Here is a 22366-nt window from a genome sequence, read left to right on the forward strand (position 1 = left end):
ATGCTCAGGCTTTGGAATGTGCAAGCAAAAGTCAGGACCTTTTTTTTTTTTTTTTTTTTGTGGGACCCTCGCCAGTGGCAGGGGAATGAACCAGCGCTGCAGAGAGGCTGCAGGCAGCCTCGCAGCCCAGTGCTCAACTGCTGCACCACCAGGGGAGGCCCCGCAGGACCATTTTAAGAATGCAAATTCTTGGTCCCCACCCCCGCAAATCCTATTTCAGTCTGCCTGTGTTAGGGCCCAGAAATCTTCATCTTAGCAATTTCCAGAGGGATGTGACCTACAGAACTAGAGAGTGTTAGACCCCCAGGACAAAGAAAACGGGGCATTTTGTAGGCACACTCACATGACCAAAGGCACAATTTCATGAACTTCCTGTGTCTTCAATTTCTCAATGTATCGGTTCCTAAGCCTTCAGACTCCACTAACTAAATATTTACTAGTTTATAGATATCAAATAGTTTCCAAGAACTATCACTGATACTAAGCTTGCCAAACACATGCATACCCTTATGCTACATCTGATTAATCTTTTATTTTCCAACAATCCATTTTCTTCAAAGGGGTTGGAATTATAAAGGCAAATGACACAAATATATTGCGCTCAATGATTTATTGGAATCCTCATTATGCAAGGGTTAAACAAAGTACCCCCCAAAAAAGCAAAAACAAAAATGGATCTCTATTCTTCAATCTAAAAAGAGAAACTTGGAAACACAAAATTCTGTAGTGTGATACCAAGGCCATCAAAATTTATGTAAAATATAAAAATGATAGAGAAGGATTAGTTACTTCAGGGGAAGAGGTTATGAAAGACTTCACAGTGTAAGCCCTCGGTACGACACAGGATTTTGAATCAGAATTTGGCAGTATTGTCATTATGTCAATCATTATTTTAGCAAGAAATGCAAGCAAAGGCATAGAGGTGTGAACAGGTGAGTATGTTATCACTTCACCTTACCCTGTCTTCCTTATCAGCATTCATTACTACCTGACATTGTCTATTTTTATCTCCTACCACCACAAGTCACTAGAACTTCAGCTCTGTAAGAAGCGGACTTGTTTCATTCACCTTCAGCATCTAGCCTGGTGCCTGGCACACAGGACACATGCAATTAGTATTTGCTCAATTAATGACTGTTGAATAAATATAAATCACATAGCCCTAAACCAACTAATTAGAAAGATGACTTGTGTAGAAGACAGACTTGAAATGGGGTCAGAGATATCAGCTAAGCCAGAACTCACACCGGATAAGGCAATGAGAATGACAAAGACAGGAATTTAAACAAAAACAATAGGAATTGTAACTGATTGGATATGGAATCTACTGTCAAAGAAGGAGCAATAGTCGATGACTTCCAGGGGGGGGAAATGAGCAACAGAATAAAATTAATCAGATGACAAACAAAACTAATTCTAAACATGAATGAAAAAAGAATGTTTTTAAGTATTACTTACGAGCAAGAACTTGGAAATAACCTAAATGGCCATCAGTATGAAACAGCTAAATAACTTCAGAATAATAACACATTTATTCTACATTTACATTATATAGTTCTTAAGAGGAATTAACCAGAACTAAAGATATAAATACATGTGTGAAGAAAAACATAATGCTGTTGGGTGGGGATACATGTAGTAAGAAAATAAAAACAAAAAACAGGAATGATTAACAACAAAGTCAACACGATTACTTGATCTTTGCGGAGGAAAGCAGGAAGGGAAATCAAGATGAACCAAGAAGGAACCTTCAACTCTGTCTCAATTATTAAAAAAAAAAAAAAAAAAAAACACCTGCAAATTGTTAGGATTAGATAAAGCTAGATAATAGGTTATGCATCTATTCACCTTACTTTGTGCCCTTGACATATTTCAGAATACAAAAAGGCACACTATTAAAGAAGAAATAGAGTCCTGCTGCATGTTATTACTCAGGATAATGCTCTCTCTTAAAAACCTAAGACAATTTCTAATAAAATCCTCAAGCCCTTAGGAAACGCTCCCATCGGAAGCAGCCGGCATCTCCTGGGTCTGCTGTGTTAGTACAGAACAGAAAGCAGTGACCAAACCATTTTATTAATGAACACATTTAAATCATAAACATATTTAAATCCCACGACATCATCATTAGAGCTATCTAGCAATGAAGGAACACACGATTATTTTCTTTTCTGTATTTTCTAATTTTTCATAAATGCCATAAACTTTATAACCAAAACCTTTCAGGGGGCTAAAACCAACGAAACATCTTGATTATGTTTTCCTATACTTAAAAAATTTTTTTTTCTTCCTAGAAATATGTTTCTTTTTTGGGCCTCCCCGGTGGCGCAGCGGGTTGAGTGCTGCGCTGTGAAGCTGTCCGCAGCCTCTGCAGCGTGGGTTCCATTCCCGGCCGGCCAGGGAGCTACCCACATGGCGCGGCAGACCTCTCCTGTCTCCCCGCTGCTCCCCTCAGCAGTGTGTTTCAGTAGATCCGCCTGTTCTGCTCCCCACTCTGTCTCTGGGGAGTCCTCTCACCATCCCACGTCTCTGCCCTGTACCCCAGCTCTTGTATAAATAAATAAATCTTAAAAAAAAAAAGTGTTTCTTTTTTAGTGTTTCCAACCCCTAAGGAAACGCGCAACGTGAGCTGAAACTGCGGCTTCCGCGCATTTCCAAGCACGCGCTAGTTTTAACCCAAAGCCCCGGGAGCGCACGCGCGGGCACCTGCTGCACTCCATGTCCTCGGGCCAGGGCACCCCGAACATCTCCATGAGCTTGGCGCACTCGCTGTGGGCGCGCTGGCACAGGCGGCGGCAGGGCAGCGTCACGCGGCCGTACTCCATGCAGATGGGCGCGTAGAGCGCGCAGAGGAATGGCCGGAAGTCGCGCGAGCAGTCCAGGTTGACCATGGGGTGGAACGGCTGCGGAGAGGCAGAAGGCACGTCAGACACGGGCGCGTCACACACGGGCGCGTCACACACAAGGCGCGTCACACACGGGCGCGTCACACACGGGCGCATCACACACAAGGCGCGTCACACACAGGGCGCGTCACACACAAGGCGCGTCACACACGGGTGCGTCACACACGGGCGCGTCACACACTGGAGCGTCACACACAAGACGCGTCACACACGGGCGCGTCACACACGGGTGCGACACACACAAGGCGCGTCACACACACAGCACGTCAGAGCTCTCCACAGGAAACACCGGCGTTTCCAGCGTTTTCCCATTCAAAAAACCAGTGGGAAGGTTAACACGAAGTCCGGAGGGGCACGGACAGAGACGTGTGCCTGAAGCAGCGCCCTCGCGCCCCTGCCCCGCGGGCTGCCCGACCGCTGCACCTCGGGCCTGCGGGCGCTGCTGGACAGGGGGGCTGGGGCCACGCAAGGCTTCCCACAGGGACCCGCCTGGGCCGAGAGGGGTTTCGGGGGGTGATGAGGTCACAGAGTGTGGGTTTTTTTTTTTTTCTTAATGTATTTCAATGTTCACATTTTCTTCAAGTAATGTAACAGGAGAGAGTGGGTAAAAAGTGAAAGGCGGGCAGGAGCGCTGGAAAGACTTCCCACAGCAGCGTGCTTCTGAGGGCGCGGCCCTCCAGGGGCAGATCTCCCCGCCTTTGTCTCCTATTTTCTGGTTCTTGTTACATTAAAAAGCTGTTTTTTAAAACAGAGCTCTTTAATCTTTGGAGGCCCTTGATGTACACAGCTAACACTGCAAGCTGATATGAAGGACACACAGAGAAAGAACAGTGGCCCCAACATAAAATGATGCTAAAATAATCATTAAACAACAGAATAGATCAAGTATCTCCAGAAAAGTGCATGTGGGCTCTGACTACAGATTATTTTTTTCCCACTTGTTTATATAATAGTTTCAGAGCTGTGGGCTGATTTTGAACTAATAAAGGTTCAGAATCATTCACTATTTCCACCTTACCGTGTGCTGGTTTCCAGAGGCCGCCTATGCAGAATGGAATCAGAAAAGCAAGAGCCACGTAAAGCAACTGGTGTCTGACAGTGGACTGTCTATGGAGGTGACAGCAAACTATGATGAACCACGCGTGACCCACATCCCCGTGCAAAGGAGCTGTTTGTGTTCAAGCAAAGCTTCCACCAAGACCAGCTCCAACCCAGAGGAGGAAACTTTTTAAACACATGAAGTTGCTGGACAACCCCTAAAGCGAAGGAACCATGCAGGAGAGCCTGGGGAGCGCAGCCACTGCTCCAGGAAGCCGTTTGCTGGATCCGGGCCTAAGAGAAGAAAAGCGAGTTCTGCCATGGCTGGTGCTAGAGAAGCAAGAAACCGGCAGAATGTTGGCGGTCTTGTGACGCTACCAACAAGACTCTAAAACAGAGGACCTAGGTGAGAAGGGCCATGCCAAGAACTGGACCTGGCACAGAGTCCGTTTTCTCTTCAAGATATTTGAGAGATATTTGAAAATTCTGCTGCTGCCCAGTGGAGGAGGCTAAGACACTGAGCAGAAGTTTCTGAAAGCAGCATGGTGATTTGGGCAGTTTTACAAGCTGAGGAAATATGCCTTAGCGTTCAAAATCTGCCAGGAGAAATGAACATAGAAGACTCTTGGCAGGCAGCCCCTAAATGACTGTACCCCAGTAGCAGGACAAGTCAAAGGGAGACCGGAGCCTATCACAGCTGCAACCCAGTTTCTACTCAGCTCAGTAACTGGCTGAATTAAGGGGATCTTCCCCTATTTACATGCTAAGCGGAACAAAGGGGGAGCTTTCTGGAGTAATGTAACATAGCCTGGAGCCTCACCTATATTCTCTAATCCAATATTCAATAAAACATGACTGGGCATTCCAAGAGACAGGACTATGTGGCTGAAAAACTTGGAAAAAATTACATTGATATAGTTATTACAATAATAGAGAAGACTGTATATAACTACACAAATGTGTTTGAGAAAATAAAGAATTTCACCAGAAAACTGGAATCTATCATGAGAAGAATCAAACAAATGGACACACATAACACTTGTATTAGCTTGCTAGGCCTGCCATCTGAAAAGACCACAGGCTGAGTTGCTTTAACAATGGAAATTCACGGTCTCACATTTCTGGAAGTCTAGGATCTATGTGGTAGTAGAGTCAAGCTCCACTGAATGCACCGGGGAGGATCTGTTCTAGGCCTCTCTCCTGGATTCTGGTGGCTCCTTGGATTGTGGAAGCATAAATCTTGTCTTCACATCCCATTCTCCTAGGTCTATTTGCATCATCTTCCTCGTGCATGTGTCCAACTTTCCCTTTTATAAGGACATGTCATATTGGATTAGGGCCCCTCCTTACTCTAGTTTGACCTCAACTTAATTACATTTGGAATGATTCTATTTCCAAATAAGATCACATTCTCAATGCTGGGAGCTAGAACTTCAACACAGACATTTTAGAGGGGACTCAATTCAGCCTGCAACGATACTGTCCATAGACTGGAATTACAACATAAGAAGATGTCAATTTTCACACACAAATTAGACAAACTACAGTGGGCTAATTCCTCAAAAACTTACCCAAGATGAAACTAAAAATCTAGAAATCTAGATCTGTAGATAATGATCTCTACATTTAATGAAATTCCTATGAAAATCCAGCACTTTTAGTAAAGACAAACTTATTCTAAAATGTGTATGAACAAGCAAAGGAAATGGGAAGAAGTTGAAAAGGAAGGAGAGAGACACTATCCAATGTTCAGACTTACTAAGCAGAAGCTAGCAAGACAATGAGGAGACAGTGAAGAAAGTCACAAAGGTCAACAGAACAGGACAGAGAGGCCAGAAATGAGGCCGCACAAGCACAGCCCAGTGAGTTTTGCCAAACCAACAAAAAAGCAATTCAATGGGAGAGAGTTTCAACAAGTGTGCTCAGGCTAGTGAAGTTCACAGGCAAAAAAACCGAACCACACCTTATGTAAATTCACTCAAAACTGATCCCGGAAATGGAAAACATGAAAAATAAGATTCTTTTTTTAAAAAATGAGAAAATCTTCCATGCCCAGAATTAAGGGGAGGGGTCTTAAAAATAACACCCAAGGGAAAAATCAACAAACTGGGATTCATTAAAATCTAAAATTCTGTTCTCCTAAAGACTTTGTGGAGGGGATGAAAAGACACACTACAGAAAGACAAACTGTTTGCAGATCACAGATCTAACAACCGATTTGTATCTAGAATATATAAAGAACTACGAAAACTCAGAAGTAAGGAACATGTCAATTGGAAAATGAACAAAGGATATGAACAGACATTTTACCAAAGAGGACATAAGAATGGCAAATAAGCACATGAAAGGCCGTTCGATATCATGAGCCATGAGGGAAACGCAAATCCAAGCCTCTCGAGGGCTCACTGCATGTATGACAGAAGAGCTGAACTACAAATCAGTGACACACGGCAGTGAGGATGCAGAGAAAGCAGAGCTCTTATCCATGGGCTTGCTGGTCGGAATCTAAGATGTATAAGACCATGGAAGATTGCTTAGCGTTTTCTTAAGCACCGCACTATGAAGCAATCTGCAGCCTCTGCAGCACGAGTTCAATCCCCGGATGGCCAGGGAGTTACCCACCTGGTGCAGCAGACCTCTCTTGTCTCGCCCGCAGCTCGCCTCAGCAGTGTATTTCAGTCATTCTGCCTGTTCTGTCCCCCACTCTGTCTCTGGTTCACCGCCACCCCCCACCCTGCCCCGCATCTTTGGCCTGTGCCCCAGCTCTTGTATGCATAAATAAATAAATCTTTAAAAAAAAAAAATCCAAACTTAGAAGCTCATCATCCGAACCAGCAATCACACACCTGGGGCACTTACCTGCCCAGAAGAAAATGTGTGTCTGCTGCAGCTTTATTTGTAACAGCAAAGAGCTGGAAACAAGCCAGTGTCCTCCAGTGAGTGGCTGGCTGCACAATCACGGTAGTGCCGAAACAGACTAGCACTCAGCTTTTGGAAACTGTGACTATTGCTACACGGACAACTCAGAGGGATCTGGTGAGCACTGTGAAAAGTCAGCCTCAGAAGACCACACACGGTACGACTGCACTCACACAACAGTCTTGCAATGGCAAAATCAGAGACACAAACTTAGACAAATTAGTGGTTGCTTGGGGTCAGGAAAGGAAAGGAAGGAGAAAGGCAGCACCAGGGAGTTCCTTGGCGGGGGGAAGGGATGACAGGGTTCTGATGACAGGATGGGGCTCACTGAGTGGGGGCCGTGGGTCCCTCGGAGAAAAGTTTCAGCAGAGTTCCCCTTTAGTGGCACACAGTGTGGTTGCCAAGGAGGCGAAAACATTCGCACAGGCACAGGCCGGCAAAGGTTACACCCACAAGCACAGGTTTACTAGAAAAAAAGGAAGGGGAAGAAGCCCTCGCACTGCCGCTGGCCGGCCAAGAGCCGCATCTGAAAGGGACGGCCTGTTAAGAGCCGCCTGCCTGCACTCAGGGGGGCTTCTTGGGACCAGAGCTGGCTTTGCCAGGCCAGGAGTTGTTCTGATATAGTGCTGCTTTTTGGGGTGAGGGGTTCATTCCCTTGTGAAATTTTTAATCTATTGTTAAATTAATCACGTCTAGGTGTGACTGCGTTAATCAGTAAGGGCCAGTGATTCTTGGCAACCACCCTCCATCTCCGTCTCCCACCTCCGGTCTGCACCTACTGGTAATTTCCTAGCAGTCCTTTGTCATGACTCACAACTCCCAAAACCCAGCTCCCAGCCACACTTCAGGGTGTTTCATTTCTACCCCCAATTCCAGTTTCTGGTCTTGTGACATCTCCATCCAGGTTAAAACACTCCTGTGTCTTCACTGTAGCAGTGACTACACCAACCTACACGTGCGATAATGCTGCAGAGCACACACATGTAAAGACACACAGGACAGTGCACACATGTGCAAAGAGGGAAAAAAGATAAGGTCTATAGCTGCTACCAATGTCGATGTCCTGGTTTTGAGACTGGATAATAGTTGGATGAGATAGTAAGACTGCGGAAAAACTAAGTAGAAAACACAGACTCTCCCTGTGAATCTATAATAATGACCTTAAGATTAAAAGTCAGATGCTGATGTATGTACACACAGTGTACATATATGAATATGTTTTAAGCAAGTCTCACACTTGGCTGATAATGAACAATGCATAAAACACCAATATGTTACTCTATTAATAAAACCTCATCTGTGAGGCCTACTGTGAATCATAAAAGTAACTTGAGTGACTATTTTTTGTGCTGCTTACACTGAGCCTAAAGCTGTAAATTTATCTTCAATTAATTTATTTAATTGCATTATTGCCTGTTTTTATTATGATTTTGAGGTAGCATTTGGTGACAGTATTGTAAATGTTTTGGGTAAAGCTGTAAGTTTATGCTTCAGCCACTGCATGCTTTCAGCAGTGTGTGGGGTGTCCCCGAGCACTGAACAACCCACGCCGGGCCAGGCAGTGCTGGGTGCCTTACGCTCATCATCTACTTCAGCCCTGTCAATCCTGTAAGGTGGTGCTACTATTATTAAGCCCATTTTATAATACTTGTGAAGAAAATGGGACATGTAAAGTTAAGTAACTTGCCCAAAGTCACACAGCTGTAAAGATAGAGACCCAGGAGCCCAAGGCTGGCTGTCTTAGCAACCCCAAACTTAGTCCATCAGTTCCCCTTAACCTCTCTAAACCATCACTTTTCTCTTCCATAAAACAGTCTTAGCAGCACGTAATAATAGCAACATATAAAACAAGGTACAGGCCCAGTGAGTGAAAGTCAACTGGGATGATGTTTTAAAAAGGAAAACTAAACATGCAAAAATCTCAAAATCATCAGAAACCAGATGTGAAAAAAAAGACACTGTAAGATTATATTTATGTAAAATTCTAGAAAATAAATCTAACCCACAATAATAGATCAGAGGTTGCTTGAAGAAAGGAGTCAAAGGACCACAAGAAGCTTTGGGGCACCTGTTCTAGATCCCGGTTGTGGTGATGGTCCCAGGGGTGTAAATACAACCGTGTTCAAACTCATTGAGCCGAATACTTTAAATGGTGCAGTTTACAGTATACAAATCACACACCAATGAAGCTGCTACACAGAAACAAAAATATTAATATTTTTCCAATAAGCAAATTGCCTTGATTTTAACCCTAACAATTTTTAATGAAGGCACCCAGATATAGTAAAGCTGAGGAAAAATGTGAAAGATGCAGAATTTCTGTGAAGGAGCAAAAGGGAACTTCAGCTGACGAGATTTTTAAAGACACTTACCAAATACTTCCTCGGACAGGATACTTTTGTTCACTAAATCAAGACCAGGGTATAGAAGTTTACAAACTGGAAAGTAACTTTCTAAAAATTAAATTTCTGGTTTCTACAACAAAGGTGCACTACATGGAACCTTCCATTCTTTGTTCGAATTCAAATCAACCAAGCCTTTGTGCGTGCATTCTCTTTCTTCTTTCAAATTTCCATTCCTGTTACCATAGGAACCTGCAGGCTGACAGGCCTTCAAGCATAGCAACAGCCCCAGCTTAGCAAGGGGTGTGAAAAGGGAACAGAGTCAAAGGCCAAAATTTGACTCATGAGAATCAGAATTCCAATCTTTGTCCCCCTACAAAGGATTTGGTAACCATAGAAACTGTATCCTACTGAGTTTGGGAATATGAGGACTAAATTCACTAAGTGTGAAGCCATACATGGAATGCCCTTGAAAATTCAAAAGTGATATTCTATTTCAGATCTACACTAGAAGTAGAAGTTATTACAAAACAACTTTTTAGGATAATTGTAAGTGATTAAAATCAAGGTCTTTTAAAAACTCCTCTTCTGTAATAAAAACACTCCGAATGAGGAAGTCTAAAGCTTCAGGAATTATTTTGTAGACCCAAAAAACTAGGTTTGTTAAACAACTTTTAATCCCATAGATGTGTTTTCCTTTTACAAATCTTAATTAAAAAAAATGTTTTGTGATGGCATATTAAATACTTTCCAACAGTCTTTTAGTAAGTTCATTTGCAAAAATTTGCTATCATCACAGGGGCATATTTATCGGAAGTCAAAGGGGAGTTCCCTGAGCAGCCCATAAAATCTGACTCTTTAGGAAGTAAACTTTTAATATTTCAAACATTATGAACAGTTCTGAATTACGGTCTGTCTCAAACTATAAAACTGTACAAGCCAAAATCCACCCCACTTAATAATTTAATTGAGAACAAGTGTTTTCACTCCTTTAAAGTGATTTGTTTACAGAGTTGGGCAACTCTACAGGACAAGCATTACAAGAAAAAGAGGGAGGAACTATCAGCTAAAAGACACTTTAAAAGAGAGACGCCAAGCAGACATGCTTGAGTGCAATTCATGGATCCTCACTTGAGTTGTGAAACACTCAGAGTAAGTTGAATGTTAACTGGCTATTTGATGATACTGAGAAAGTGATAAAGGTATTGTGTTTATGTATTTGGAAGAATCCTTACTTGTCATAGAGATATACAGAAATATTGACGGGTGACATTGTGGTGTTTGGGATTTGCTTTAAAGTAACCCAGCTGGTCAAAGCATTCATAAATGAAACAAAACTAGCTACCAGTTGACAAATTCTGAAGCTGGATGATGGTCTATGGCATTCATTTGTACTTCATCTACATGGAATATATGTGGCATCTATTTCTATATAACTGAATTTTTCCATAATAAAAAGTTCTTTAAAAATAAAAAGTAGCCAAAATTTGAGTTTGCATTACTGGGAGGCTGGTTCAAACATGCTTCATTCTTCATGAACCGACGGGCCCCAGGGATGTTCAGGCCTTTAGACCGTGTTCCCACTAGAATGTAGCCCGCTGCCAGTTCCCCGTGCGATAGAAAATCGTGAATGAGAATGGCAAGAGAAAACAGGAAACAGAAGTAAACAGAGTCATGCCAAGAGTTTTTCCTCTGAATATCCTATAGCTAATCTAGTTTCTTAAAAAAAAAAAAAATAGAGTAGACAAGCAGTCAACCTTCCACAGAGATTAAAACTGCTTATTCTACACACCAACTGATATCAAACAGGGTGACAGCAAACAAAGAAGAATGCTCTGCGTTCATACAGCATGTAACTTTCCTGAGTTCTTTGTATACATGACACTTATATCATTTGATCTTAACAAAAACCTTGTAAAATAGACAGGGAAAATTCACTATCTGGAGCAAACCGATGCACACAGAAGTCACAAAACTCATTAATGTCAGAATACAAACCTCCTATCTCTGTTTTCTCTGTTTCAGTGCTTTTTCCTCTAACCTGTCCTCTTCCGACTTTGGGGAGGGGAGGCTTTACTTATTCAGTGTAGGGGGAAAGATTGCTCAGATCATTTTCCTTACCACCAAGGTCACAGACACCTGATAATATAAAGATATTATATTATCTTGTTAAAGATAACCCGACAACTGTTGTCTGTGCTGGACAGCTCCCCAAAACAATTTGGACAGTTCAGAATGGTTTGGGAAACTCGGGAATGAGAATATTTTCATTTCTATCAAAAGTCTCTAATAAGGGGAAAAGACATCCAGTTAAAAACCTACAAAAATTTAGTATGTGGATTTGTACAGATGTGCATGTTCTGAAAGGTGGGGATAGAGAAATAAAACATATTAGCAAGGAACTTCTTTTCCAACATAATGACTTGACATGTATCTCATTTATTTAAACATGTTTCCAATTTCAAAGAAAGTCTGGACTAGGAATCCTCTCTGTAGCGTGTAAGACCACCCTTCTTGCCGATGGTGAAGAAGCAAATCTGTAATCGCCCAGACTGCATGTCCCCTCACCTGTGGCTTCCCAGACCCACTTCCAGGTACTATTCTGTCTCGGGCACCCATTCTGGCACCCAACATCAGTATAGGAATAACCCCAGGGAGACCTGAAACTGGGCCTGCTGAACAACACCATACCTAGGAAATTCACCCAGTCCCACAGAGAACACTCCAGAATGTGCTAGAATGTCTGCTCCAATTCCTTGCTCTCAGCGAAAACACATTCCTTGCTCTGGCAGACACACACCCAGAGCTCCTGGATCAGAGGTGGAGGGGGTCATCAGCAGCTCTAAGTCTTGTAAGGTTCCAAAGATCTTCACTTCCACCTGAAGCTGTGCTGACTGCCAACTGTCTGTGTCCTTTGCTACTAGGGAAACGACAACCACACTCACACTATCTGATTGTGTCAGTGGCATCACCGTTGTGAAGAGGACAACCATGTAACAAACAACAATCCCAACAGTCTTACTCCAAATCCCTTGGGCCTCTTAAAAAGTGCTGCCTGAGCAAGTGCTCCCTAGAAATGTGCTGTGCAGACAGCAGCAACCACAGCCAGGCAACTCCAGACCACTCGGGCAGGTTTGAGAGAGGGCGGCAGCGGTATACGAGGCCATCACTGCGAAAGCCCCAGAGCCCACAACTGGGGATGCACATTCGTTCAGAGCAAATACATCATCTTTCTAGTACTTTCTCTCAAGGGTTATTTAGAAATAGAACTTGGGGTTTTTTGGTGGGGTTCTTTTTTTTTCAAATTGAAGTTGCCTGGCATAACATTACTGAAGCCTCAACTGCACATCACCAAGAATCAGCACGTGCGTGTACCCCATCCAGTTCACCACTGGAAGTCCAGTTCTCTGCTTCACCCTACAATGGTCCCCATTGTCCCGATCTCCTCAGCCCCTTCCTCCTCTCCCTCGGGTATTTGGAATAGAATTAACATTTGCAGATTACCTCCCGTGTGCCATGCATCAGACTAGCTACTGCATCAGTCTTTCACTTACCCTAACTGCCCTGCCAGGGAGCTTTATTATTATTGCCTTTTCGCAAATGAAGAAACCAAGGGTCAGGGGTGGTAAGTGACGTGTCCAAAGTCTTAAAGTCTTTCCAGGTTGCACCGAAAGCTGAGCCTGAACCCATGCAAGTAGCTTCTGACTTGCTTCTAACCACCCCATTTGCTTTCTAGAGGAGTTTTAAGACTGATGATACGAGAAACAGTGGTATTCATACTTTAGCTCTCTGTGAGGAAATAAATGACTTTAATACACAGCTGGGAGACTATGCCTGGAACCAAATTCCTGAATTAAACTAACAGTCATTTCCATCCAGCCCAACCTGCCAGTCTACCCCAAGCCCTTTATGGTCGGGCCTCATATACTCACCCAGAGGAAGAGCAAAAGTTTTGTTCCACCTCTACAGTATTTTCAAATATTTGGGGTACATAAACTATCCTCCACATTTCAAAATCTGTGAGTAATAGAACTTCTACCGATTTTCCCAGAGAGATGTGTGTTAGTCTATTTGGAAGTAACGAATCTTTGAGTTTTACTATAAAACGAAGATTCCAGAATGTACAGACTTCAATTTGCGGAAAACACTGTCATAAGGGATTAAAGACGAAAGCACAAAACAGTCTCTGTGGTCTGAGTGTGCTCCGTAGCCCATTCACAGGACATGGATATATGGTAAAACCTGCCACCTTTGGAGTATGCTTGTATGTGCCAAAGATTGTATACACATTTTCATTTGTACTTTACAAGAGCATGGAAGCTCCACTGCACAAGCGAAGAAACTAAAGAAACACAAAGTTCACGTAATTTGCCCAAAGTGCAACAGCAAGAAAGTGGCAGAGCTAGAACCAAGCAGGTTTACGCAAGTCTAACGCCATGTTCCTCACTGCACGATTTACTGCCTTCTCGTGCATACCTGATACGCCTCTCCTTGTCCACAATTCCACTACAGAAACATGTATATACTAATTTAACCCGAATTTTAACCGTACCCATGAATTTGTCATAAATTCTAAAGTCGTTAAAAAGAGTCTGAAGAATTACCATTCCAAAAATTCAAGTAAGGCAGCAAATTTTCATAAAATCCTGAAAGGTCAAGAAAAGATAACTCGGGCCTCCCCTGGTGGCACAGGCAGTTGAGCGCCGTGCTGTGAAGCTGTCCGCAGCCTCTGCAGCACAGGTTCGATTCCCGGCCGGCCGGTGAGGGTCCCACATGGCGCTGCAGACCTCTCCTGTCTCGCCCGTTGCTCCCCTCAGCAGTATACTTTGGTCGTTCTGCCTGTTCTGCTCCCCACTCTGTGGTGAATCCTCTCACCCTCCCGTGCCTCTGGCCTGTACCCCAGCTCTTGTATAAAAATAAATAAATCTTTTTAAAAAATCATCCTTAAAAAAAAAAGAAAAGATAACTCACAGAACAAAAACATTTTTGTTGTTTGGGAGTTAGGGTTCTTAAACTGACTGAAAGTAATAAAACCAGGAAATCACTTTACGCATTTAAGAAAATTCAATTACTGTGAACCATTGGCCTAAAGGTTGAATAAAATAACGCATTTTTCAAAATCACGTTACTCTCTATACTTAATGATGATCGTGATGATTCTTATATTCTGCTCTGAATCTAAAACTTTATTATCAGCCAAATGACAGAAAAGATACAATCATATCAAAATGCTAACAATGTCAAACTCCTGATGGCTATTCTCCCTCAAGTTCCAAGTTTCTTTATCTAACTATATGCTCTAAAAAATAAGTCAAGATCACATTCCCTATGCAAGAATTCTTCAATCTATTAGAATTTGACCTTCAGGACAGAACTTTCTAGTACAAGAGGTAGTTAAAAATAACACTGTTTCCAGGTTGCTGATCAGAAACGTTCATTAGCATAGTAACGTGACAACAGAATCACTTTCTAAGACACATCAAAGAATAAATCAAGTCTTACCTCCATTGCTAACGCTGCCGTCTGTTGGTCATAGTGATTCAGAAGGTTAGGCATGAAGGTAGTATTATAAGGCAAATCCTGGCACATCCTCAAGGTGATAGGTTCACAAGAAAACAAACTGTGCCCACCTACCGGCCCCGCGAACATGGTCAAGGGCCAAAGAGAGAAGACGAGCCAGTTCGTGGCCATCCTTCCTGGATCTGGTTGAGATTCAGACGATCAGGCCTCTCGCTGTGTACTGCACACCTGTGCACACCTCTCCACACCTGCGGCTCTCAGCCTGAAGGAAGTGCTTCTTCTCTAGCTCAGTGCTAAGTTCTGCAAACAGTTCGATACTCTGCGCCGTCAGAGGTTGGTTAGCTTGGCCTCACAAAAGGCGTTTGTTGTTTGTTTCACAATATGGGAAAATGACATCATCTTGTCTCCTCTCTTCAGTTTATTACACAGGGCACATCTGGCCGACCTATCAGGTTGATCAGCCACATTCCCAAACAACAGATTCCATCTTAGGAGAAGAGTGATTTCTTCCTTTGATTGAAATATCTGAAAAGCATTTTTTTAGAAATGAGAGACATTAGTCATTTCCTCTCGAATATTCTGAACTTGATATTAAAATCATTGATGAGCTTCAGAAAAACTGAAGGATGCAAAATCAATACACAGACACCAGTTGCATTTCTATCCACTGACTCTATGGTATTTCATGATTTAGCGACACTAAAGGCAAATCCTCCCTAAGATGTCTAATAACACATGGGTTAATTTCTGGTCTACAACTCAATATTAAATTTGTCACATGGTATAACTGATACATTTTGAGCTATTGTCCTAAAGTTCATCTGAACATCTTATATTTATAACCTAAGTTAGGGGATTTAAGGATTTATTGTATGTGCTTTAACATTAATCATAGATTTTTTACATTAACGATTAGGCAGGTGAAATACAACTAAATCAAAAGATACGAATACACACTTCTCTGTAGCTTTGTGAATGCAAACACGTGTCACTTAACCTCTCTCACTTCAGGATTTTTCTTCCTGAAAACAGCACGTCTCATGACAATATGAGTGACTTGGGGGATAATACATGTAAAAGCACATGAAGTGGTTTAATTACTGAAATACAATTGATACAGAGGTTACGTCTATCAACCATTACAGAACTGGCAAATAGAAAGTTCTAAAAGTAAACTTAGTACATTTCCCCAGCATTACTACATCTCTTTGGATAGCGTTTGTTTATTACCAGAGACATAGAAAACCTGACCAACAGATGTTTCACCTTGTAGCCAGGCTGCAGAGAACTGAAGTCACCTCTAAAAAGTCACAGCAGCCATGCGAGGTATCACCAATAATTGTTTCCACTCAGCCTTAGAATCTCTGCCCTTTTCAGGGGTAAAAATACACCTCGTATGTGGGGCTGGGCGAGTGCTGGTGGAGCAGAAGGTAGGTCTGCCAGGAAAATAGTATATTCTAAGCTATTGTACTTTCAGTAATTTTGGTTCAGTAATTCTATTAAATCTGTTTTTATTTTGTTTTGTTTCGTATGCACTGGATAGTTCTGTGTTTGTCAGAGAAAGCCTAAGTTGGGAGAACATCAGAAGTTTGGGTCGGAAGTTCTCAGGGTAATGCCAGGACCCACACAGCCTCCCCTGGCCTGGCCTCAGCAGAGCAAGACGCGTCCTTCCCTCACTGACCGTCAGTGACACGACATCTGCACTCTAGTATTTACTCACTCGACAGAAAGAACTTCTTGGAGAAATTAAAGCAGTTGCTGAATTTCCTCAATATCCCCCTCTAGTAGATGGTCTAGAGGCCTCTAGAGGAGGCCTGAGAGATCAGCAACCCTGAGATTACCAGCAACCCCAAGATTACCAGCACCCCGAGATTACCAGCAACCCCTCCCCCAAATGCCTGATTTCTCTAGACTGAGATCTCTAGGTTGGAGACATTACTGACAACTTCGTGGTCTGCCATGTTTGTTTCCTCCTTGAAACTGGCCCCATAATGTAAGATCTAGCAATAGAAAACTAATATTAAGCACAGTCATTTATATTTAAGCTTAATTACATGTAGCACAGTAACAATTATGCATATCATTAAATATGTCAAATAACTGCTGAACGTTTTATTTGGTTGCAGTATTGAAATGCCCCATTAAGTGAAGTCTTTGTAGTTTGTTGCTTATACAACATGTTCATCTGCTTGCAACTAAATAAAGGGAACACACCTTCCTATTGAAAATGTGTAATAGCAAGAATTTTTAAAATTTCATTTATTTTATTTTTCATATGGTTATGGGCTCCAGGTTTATGATCCAAAGAAGACTACTATTTAAAACTAAGGAAAAAACTGAGCAATAACTTCATTGGGTTTGTAAAACAAGATGGGACACTCCCTTATAAATCCACCTGCACCATCTAATTTATCTAATTTCCTGTTAGTTATTCCTTTTGCCTTGTTTCCAAGTGAAATTTCCCACCATCATACAAACACGCTTCCTTTATGCGCTACGGCATTCAAATCACCTTACGTCAAAACACTTCTGTACAATCTAGTATGTGAGGCTGGGCAGGCTGAGAATCCTCACACAGCAAGGCTGCAGTTTATGATTAGTAAAACAGGTAAGAAAACATTAGGATACATGCGACAGGAACACAGGAACAGCAGAAGCCTTAAGCAATGTCTGCTTCCCCGCATCAGAGGTTCTCCGATTCTAGCTTGTTCAGATTCCTGGTCCCCGTGGTCTGGGATGCCTGAGTCTCCGGAGAGTGAGCCCCATTCCAGCCATCACCTCAGACCCTGTTATAAGGGTCCACGACTGTGTTTTGAGAAACATTATCGTACAGTAATTTAAAAAAGCATAGATCCATTTTCTATGTAATTATATGTTTAAGAAAGTAACTAATAAAAAGAATTTTAAAAATAAAAACAGATGAAGAATGAACACTTTAGTAGAAAAATGAGAAAAGGGCATAAATTTGCAAAAGATATACAAACAGCCAACAAACACAAGGAAAGATATGCAACTTTAACTGCTCACAAAAAGATGCCAATATGACTAACATCTTTGCCAATCAGATAAAACCCAGCATAAGAGAAGGTGCAAGGAAAAGTATCTTCTAACATTCCAGTGTTTTCAAATGTGGCTGGTGGGAAGAGAAATTAGCTGGTATTTAAAAGAAGAGTTTTTGGGACTCCCTGGTGGCGTAAGCGGTTCAGCGTAGAGCTGTGAAGTTGTCTGCAGCCTCTGCAGTGCAGGTTCGATCCCCGCCGGCTGAGGGGATACCCCCGTGGCAGGGCAGACCTCTCCTGTCTCACCCACCGCTCCCCTCAGCAATGTATTTCAGTCATTCCGCCCATTCTGTTCCCTGCTCTGCCTCGGGTGAATCCTCTCACCCTCCAGCACATCTGGCCTATACCCTGGTTCTTGTATAAAAGTAAAAATAAATCTTTAAAAAAAATAAAAGAACTTTTGACATCAAAAATCTTTAAAATGTGCCCAATTTAATCCAGCAAATCTACTCTATCACATAAAAAGTAAATACACAAATAGACATGATGTGTAACCAAAATATAACACCGATGTTGTTTACAAAATTAAAAAAACTGGAAAAAAACTAAGTCTATCAATAAGGAATTGATATCAATTAAAAAATATGGTATAACCACAAATCAAATATTACATAGTCACTAAAAATGATGAGCAAGATCTGGATTTATTGACACAAAACAGCAATAATACAAAGCAAAAAATAAAACGAAAAAAAGTTACAGAAGAGCATATATCCCTTTTTTGTGAAAAAATATATGTAATAGAATAGACTAAATTATTTAAATATAAAATATAATGCTCTGAGATTTTATAAAAGAACCCATGGCATATTATTTTGTGTATGAGCCAATAAACTGCGAAATCTACTAGCATGAGCTGTCTGGTTGATAAGAATCTAGGTGAATCACTGATTTAGTGGCTGCTAATTAGGCACCAAGCCAAGAGACATACTACTGTAGGTGGTAGGAGATGCAAATCAGCGAGGGTCAATTTAGGATCATCAAACTGATTTTTAATAATAAAAAAGACACACCACCTATTTGCTGAATCACATGGTAGTCAAAACTTGCCAAAAAACTTTGGGTATCTATTCAAAATCACTCTCCAATGACAAAATGAAATATTTACTTCTGAACAGCGTCATGTAAACCTAGGTAGCAAAAGTCATTTTTCCTAAGATAGGGTCATCCATGAGAAAGCTCTCAACTGAAGTTCTGAACTCTCAAGGACATAGAGAAGATTCTGGACCCAAGAGATCCCACCAGAACACAGCAGCTCCTTAAAGGTTAACAGTCCTTTTGGCATTCTCAGTGATATTTTTTTCCTACAGGAATTCAAAGCATCTCAACTGAATAAAGGAGCCTGCAGGGTCAATATAACTAGACTGAGCAGCTTCAGGGGCCAGGGCCCAGCAAAAAGTGAATGACAAGACCAGAGCTGATGGCCAGCCTCTGGGAGAAGAGGGACATTCATGTCTCTGTCTGGCAATCAGCATAAGATTTGGAAAACTGATTTCAGATTAAGTTACCTAATTACCATTCCATGGGAAACAAGAACTTGATACGTTTAAACCTACATTTTCACTTTTATGAATGTGTGACATCAGAAATCCGATATCCCCCAATTATGTTTTCTTTTAAATAAAATAAGCCAAGCATTTCCCCTCCCAAGGAGAAACAAAGGAGGAGGGTGAGATCTTAGAAGACTGTCTTTCCCCAACTGACTGCAAAGACAGACCCACAGAATCAGGTAGGCAAAGCAGGAGGTGGCACTGAAGAGAAAAGCAGGCTGCATCCCAGAAGAAATGAGGACCAAAGTGATGGGGGTGGGTGGCTTGTCAACAGGGTCCTGCACCAGAGGTTATGTTCAGCGATTCTGCTCCACTGAATGTGCCACTGCAGCACTCTCTGCCGAGATTTGATTTTCTTGACTCCCCATTAAATGTAGACAACGATTTGCATTTCCAATTCAGATACACCGACTCACACCTGGGCTACAGTGGGTATAGCAGGGAGAGTTTCTGTCTTCTTGCAGAGTTTTTCAAGAATGCCCTGAAGGCCTGGCAGAGAGCACCCCTAAACAACAGCTTCTTCTCTCCAGGAAATGATTGTGTTGTTAAGTGTCAAATGCACATCAGTATATCCACTGCTCTGAGAGAGACTTTCCTTTCCTGCCTTTAGCCTTTTGTTTTCCATCTTCTATTCTAAAAATCATCTTCTATTTTAAAAATGCAAATTTTATAGATTTTATAAATATTCTATTTTTAAAATCTTCTATTTTAAAAATAAATTCTTCAAAATATTGTCTCCTGGTTGCTAAAAGAAAGTTTATGTAGCTGTACATTTAAGCCACAGGGCCTAGATTCCTATTCATCTGAGTGCCTCCTTTCTGATCTTTCCTACTTTAGCTCTAAATTTTAGAGCTCTAATGATCACAGCAAATAATCTAACCTTCCAATGTGCTGAGTGACAGGGCATTGAAAGAATAAAAACCAAGAAAAACGAATACATTCCAGTTCAAAATTAAAGTAACAGGCATCAGAATCCAGTCCATTTGACAATTAAAATATTTTTGTAGACTGCAATAAAACCGATCTTTTAAAATGAGCCTGAAAACAAAACTGGAGAATTAAAAGAAGGCTAGATTCTAGACTAAAAAAAAAATCAAGTTGAATTCCAGCCCAGCTTTCCTTTCCAATTAAAATCTGTTCATCAGAAAACAGTCAGGCCCCTGATTTTTTCCCCCTTAGCAAGTTTGTAAGGTTTGTATGCTTTGACTTCAGTGACAGAAAGTCTGGGGACCAGGATTTTCTTTAAGTTCACTAGGCTAGTTATATTCATCTCCAACTTTATCTGTAATACATTCCTTGGATCCACCAAAAATGTGAGCAGTTCTCAGCATAAGGAATTGGAAAGTAATGAGAGAAAATTAATTTCTGACAACAGTTAAAACTTTCCTCACCAGAGAGAAGTTGTTACTTTTCAAATATTTATTCCAGCCTTATGGAAATGCCACTATCAAAAACGTTCATTTCTTGCCCCGGTCCCTGCTACACATCTTTTTCCAAATCTAAATGGAATAATTTCTCCAAGCCACTCTTTATTTACATTATTGCTCTTTCTGTGGAGAGCTGCAGCTCTAAGCAGCCAGAATGCTAGCATTTTAGGAATAAAGAAAAAAATAACATTGCTCTCCTCTGTGAAAGAAGGTAAAGAGATACAAGACCATTTTTTTTTTAGGAGCCGGCATGAAGTCAACAGCAGCCTGGCCTCAACAAACTCATATGCTCAGAGTAAGTTCTGAATATAAAATCTTACAGCTTACTAACAAAGGAGTATGAAATTTAAGTTGGGTAGATATTCTTCCTTATGTCAAGTGGAACAGAGGGCTACTGGGAGTTGACTCCTCTCTCCTTCCCAGTGATAAAGACCTTTCACATTGTGCTATGCAAAGAAAGACTGTGCACTTTGCTATGCGATCCACCCCCCCACCCTCGACTGCAAATATCTCCACCAGGGAACGGCCCAGAAAAATCTGCCTAAAATACTCAGAGGAAAAAATAAATCTCCAAGGAATATAGTAGCTAAGACGAGGAAAGGGATGGAAAGGCCTGGAGCTCTTTCTTCTCCTTCTATTAATGAGACACATAGATTGAGGAGAGAGGCAGAGCTGGAGAATATCTCCAGTGGGTGGGAAAAAGCAGGAGTGGAGAGGTGGTGGGGTGTGAGGCTTTGCAAATAACTTATTTCAAATACTTTCAAAGTATGCGGGTGGAGGAGAGCATGTTATTTCGCTGAATAAAAGGAAGCACATGTCTTAGACACATTTGATCCCCAGCTCTATCCTTCCAAGTCCCTCTTCCCCCAGGAAAGCGGTTCCATCTCTTTCCTGTTCTAACTCTGAATCTTTTTACCCTTACATTGGGGTTCGCTAGAGGTTTTTTCCCCTGGAGGAAGAAGATAGTACTGATTCTCGGAAAAGTAGGGATGGCAAGCATTATCTTAGTGACCCTGTTTAGCAACAGAGCTAAGGATTTACCTATTCCTCAGCTGGTCACCACTGCACCAGGGGCTAAAAGGTTGGGGACGGAGGAAGCACCCCCAGTGTCATCAGCCGCGTCTTTGTTCCCTGGCTCGAGTGGAACTGGCTTTGCAAAGTAGCCCATTTTCCGAGCAGAAACACCACAGGTCCATCCAAAGCACTTCTCCAGCGTGAAGATTTTGCGTGGATGCTTTTCCTTGGCAGCATTTACAGCAGGGCTGGCTGGCGGGGCTGCACCTGCCTCCATTCAGCAGGGACCCCACAAGCATGCGGCCCGCCGGCCTCTTTTAAAGGAGCAGATATTTATCAAGTTAACTCTGCTCCGAAGCCCCAATCAATGGCACACGCTTTGTTCTCAAAGAAAAAAAAAAAATTTCTCTTTCTTTCTCTTCCAAAGGAAGCGCCTAAACCCAAGACTCCGGAGACTGAAGACGCCTCCAGGAAGGGGGTTAAGCGTCTGGAAAGATGCGAAGAACCCCTTTATTTCCGAGGCCTCTAGGAATTACTAGCAGGACGGGGGGCCCACGGGCCGAGGCGAAGAGGGCGCCTCGCCGGGGAGCC

The 22366-nt window shown here is 42.1% G+C and overlaps 1 protein-coding gene across 2 annotated transcripts in view; it reads right to left on the reverse strand.

The window, feature by feature from the left end:
- Nucleotides 1-14896, reverse strand: part of FZD3 (frizzled class receptor 3) — a gene marked incomplete at both ends in the record, with an annotated part of 55985 nt that extends 41089 nt beyond the window's left edge. Inside the window, 2 exons of one of the 2 annotated variants that reach the window (XM_084231361.1) lie at nucleotides 2771-2903; nucleotides 14708-14896. In XM_084231361.1, the coding sequence (XP_084087487.1) occupies nucleotides 2771-2903; nucleotides 14708-14896 (322 nt within the window). Of the gene's footprint in view, nucleotides 1-2706; nucleotides 2904-14707 lie in introns of both variants that reach the window. The other variant, XM_084231360.1, reaches the window with a different exon arrangement.
- Nucleotides 14897-22366: the final 7470 nt, after the last annotated feature.

The sequence above is a fragment of the Talpa europaea genome (assembly GCF_964194135.1).
Source record: "Talpa europaea genome assembly, chromosome: 4".
Classification (NCBI taxonomy): Eukaryota; Metazoa; Chordata; class Mammalia; order Eulipotyphla; family Talpidae; genus Talpa; species Talpa europaea.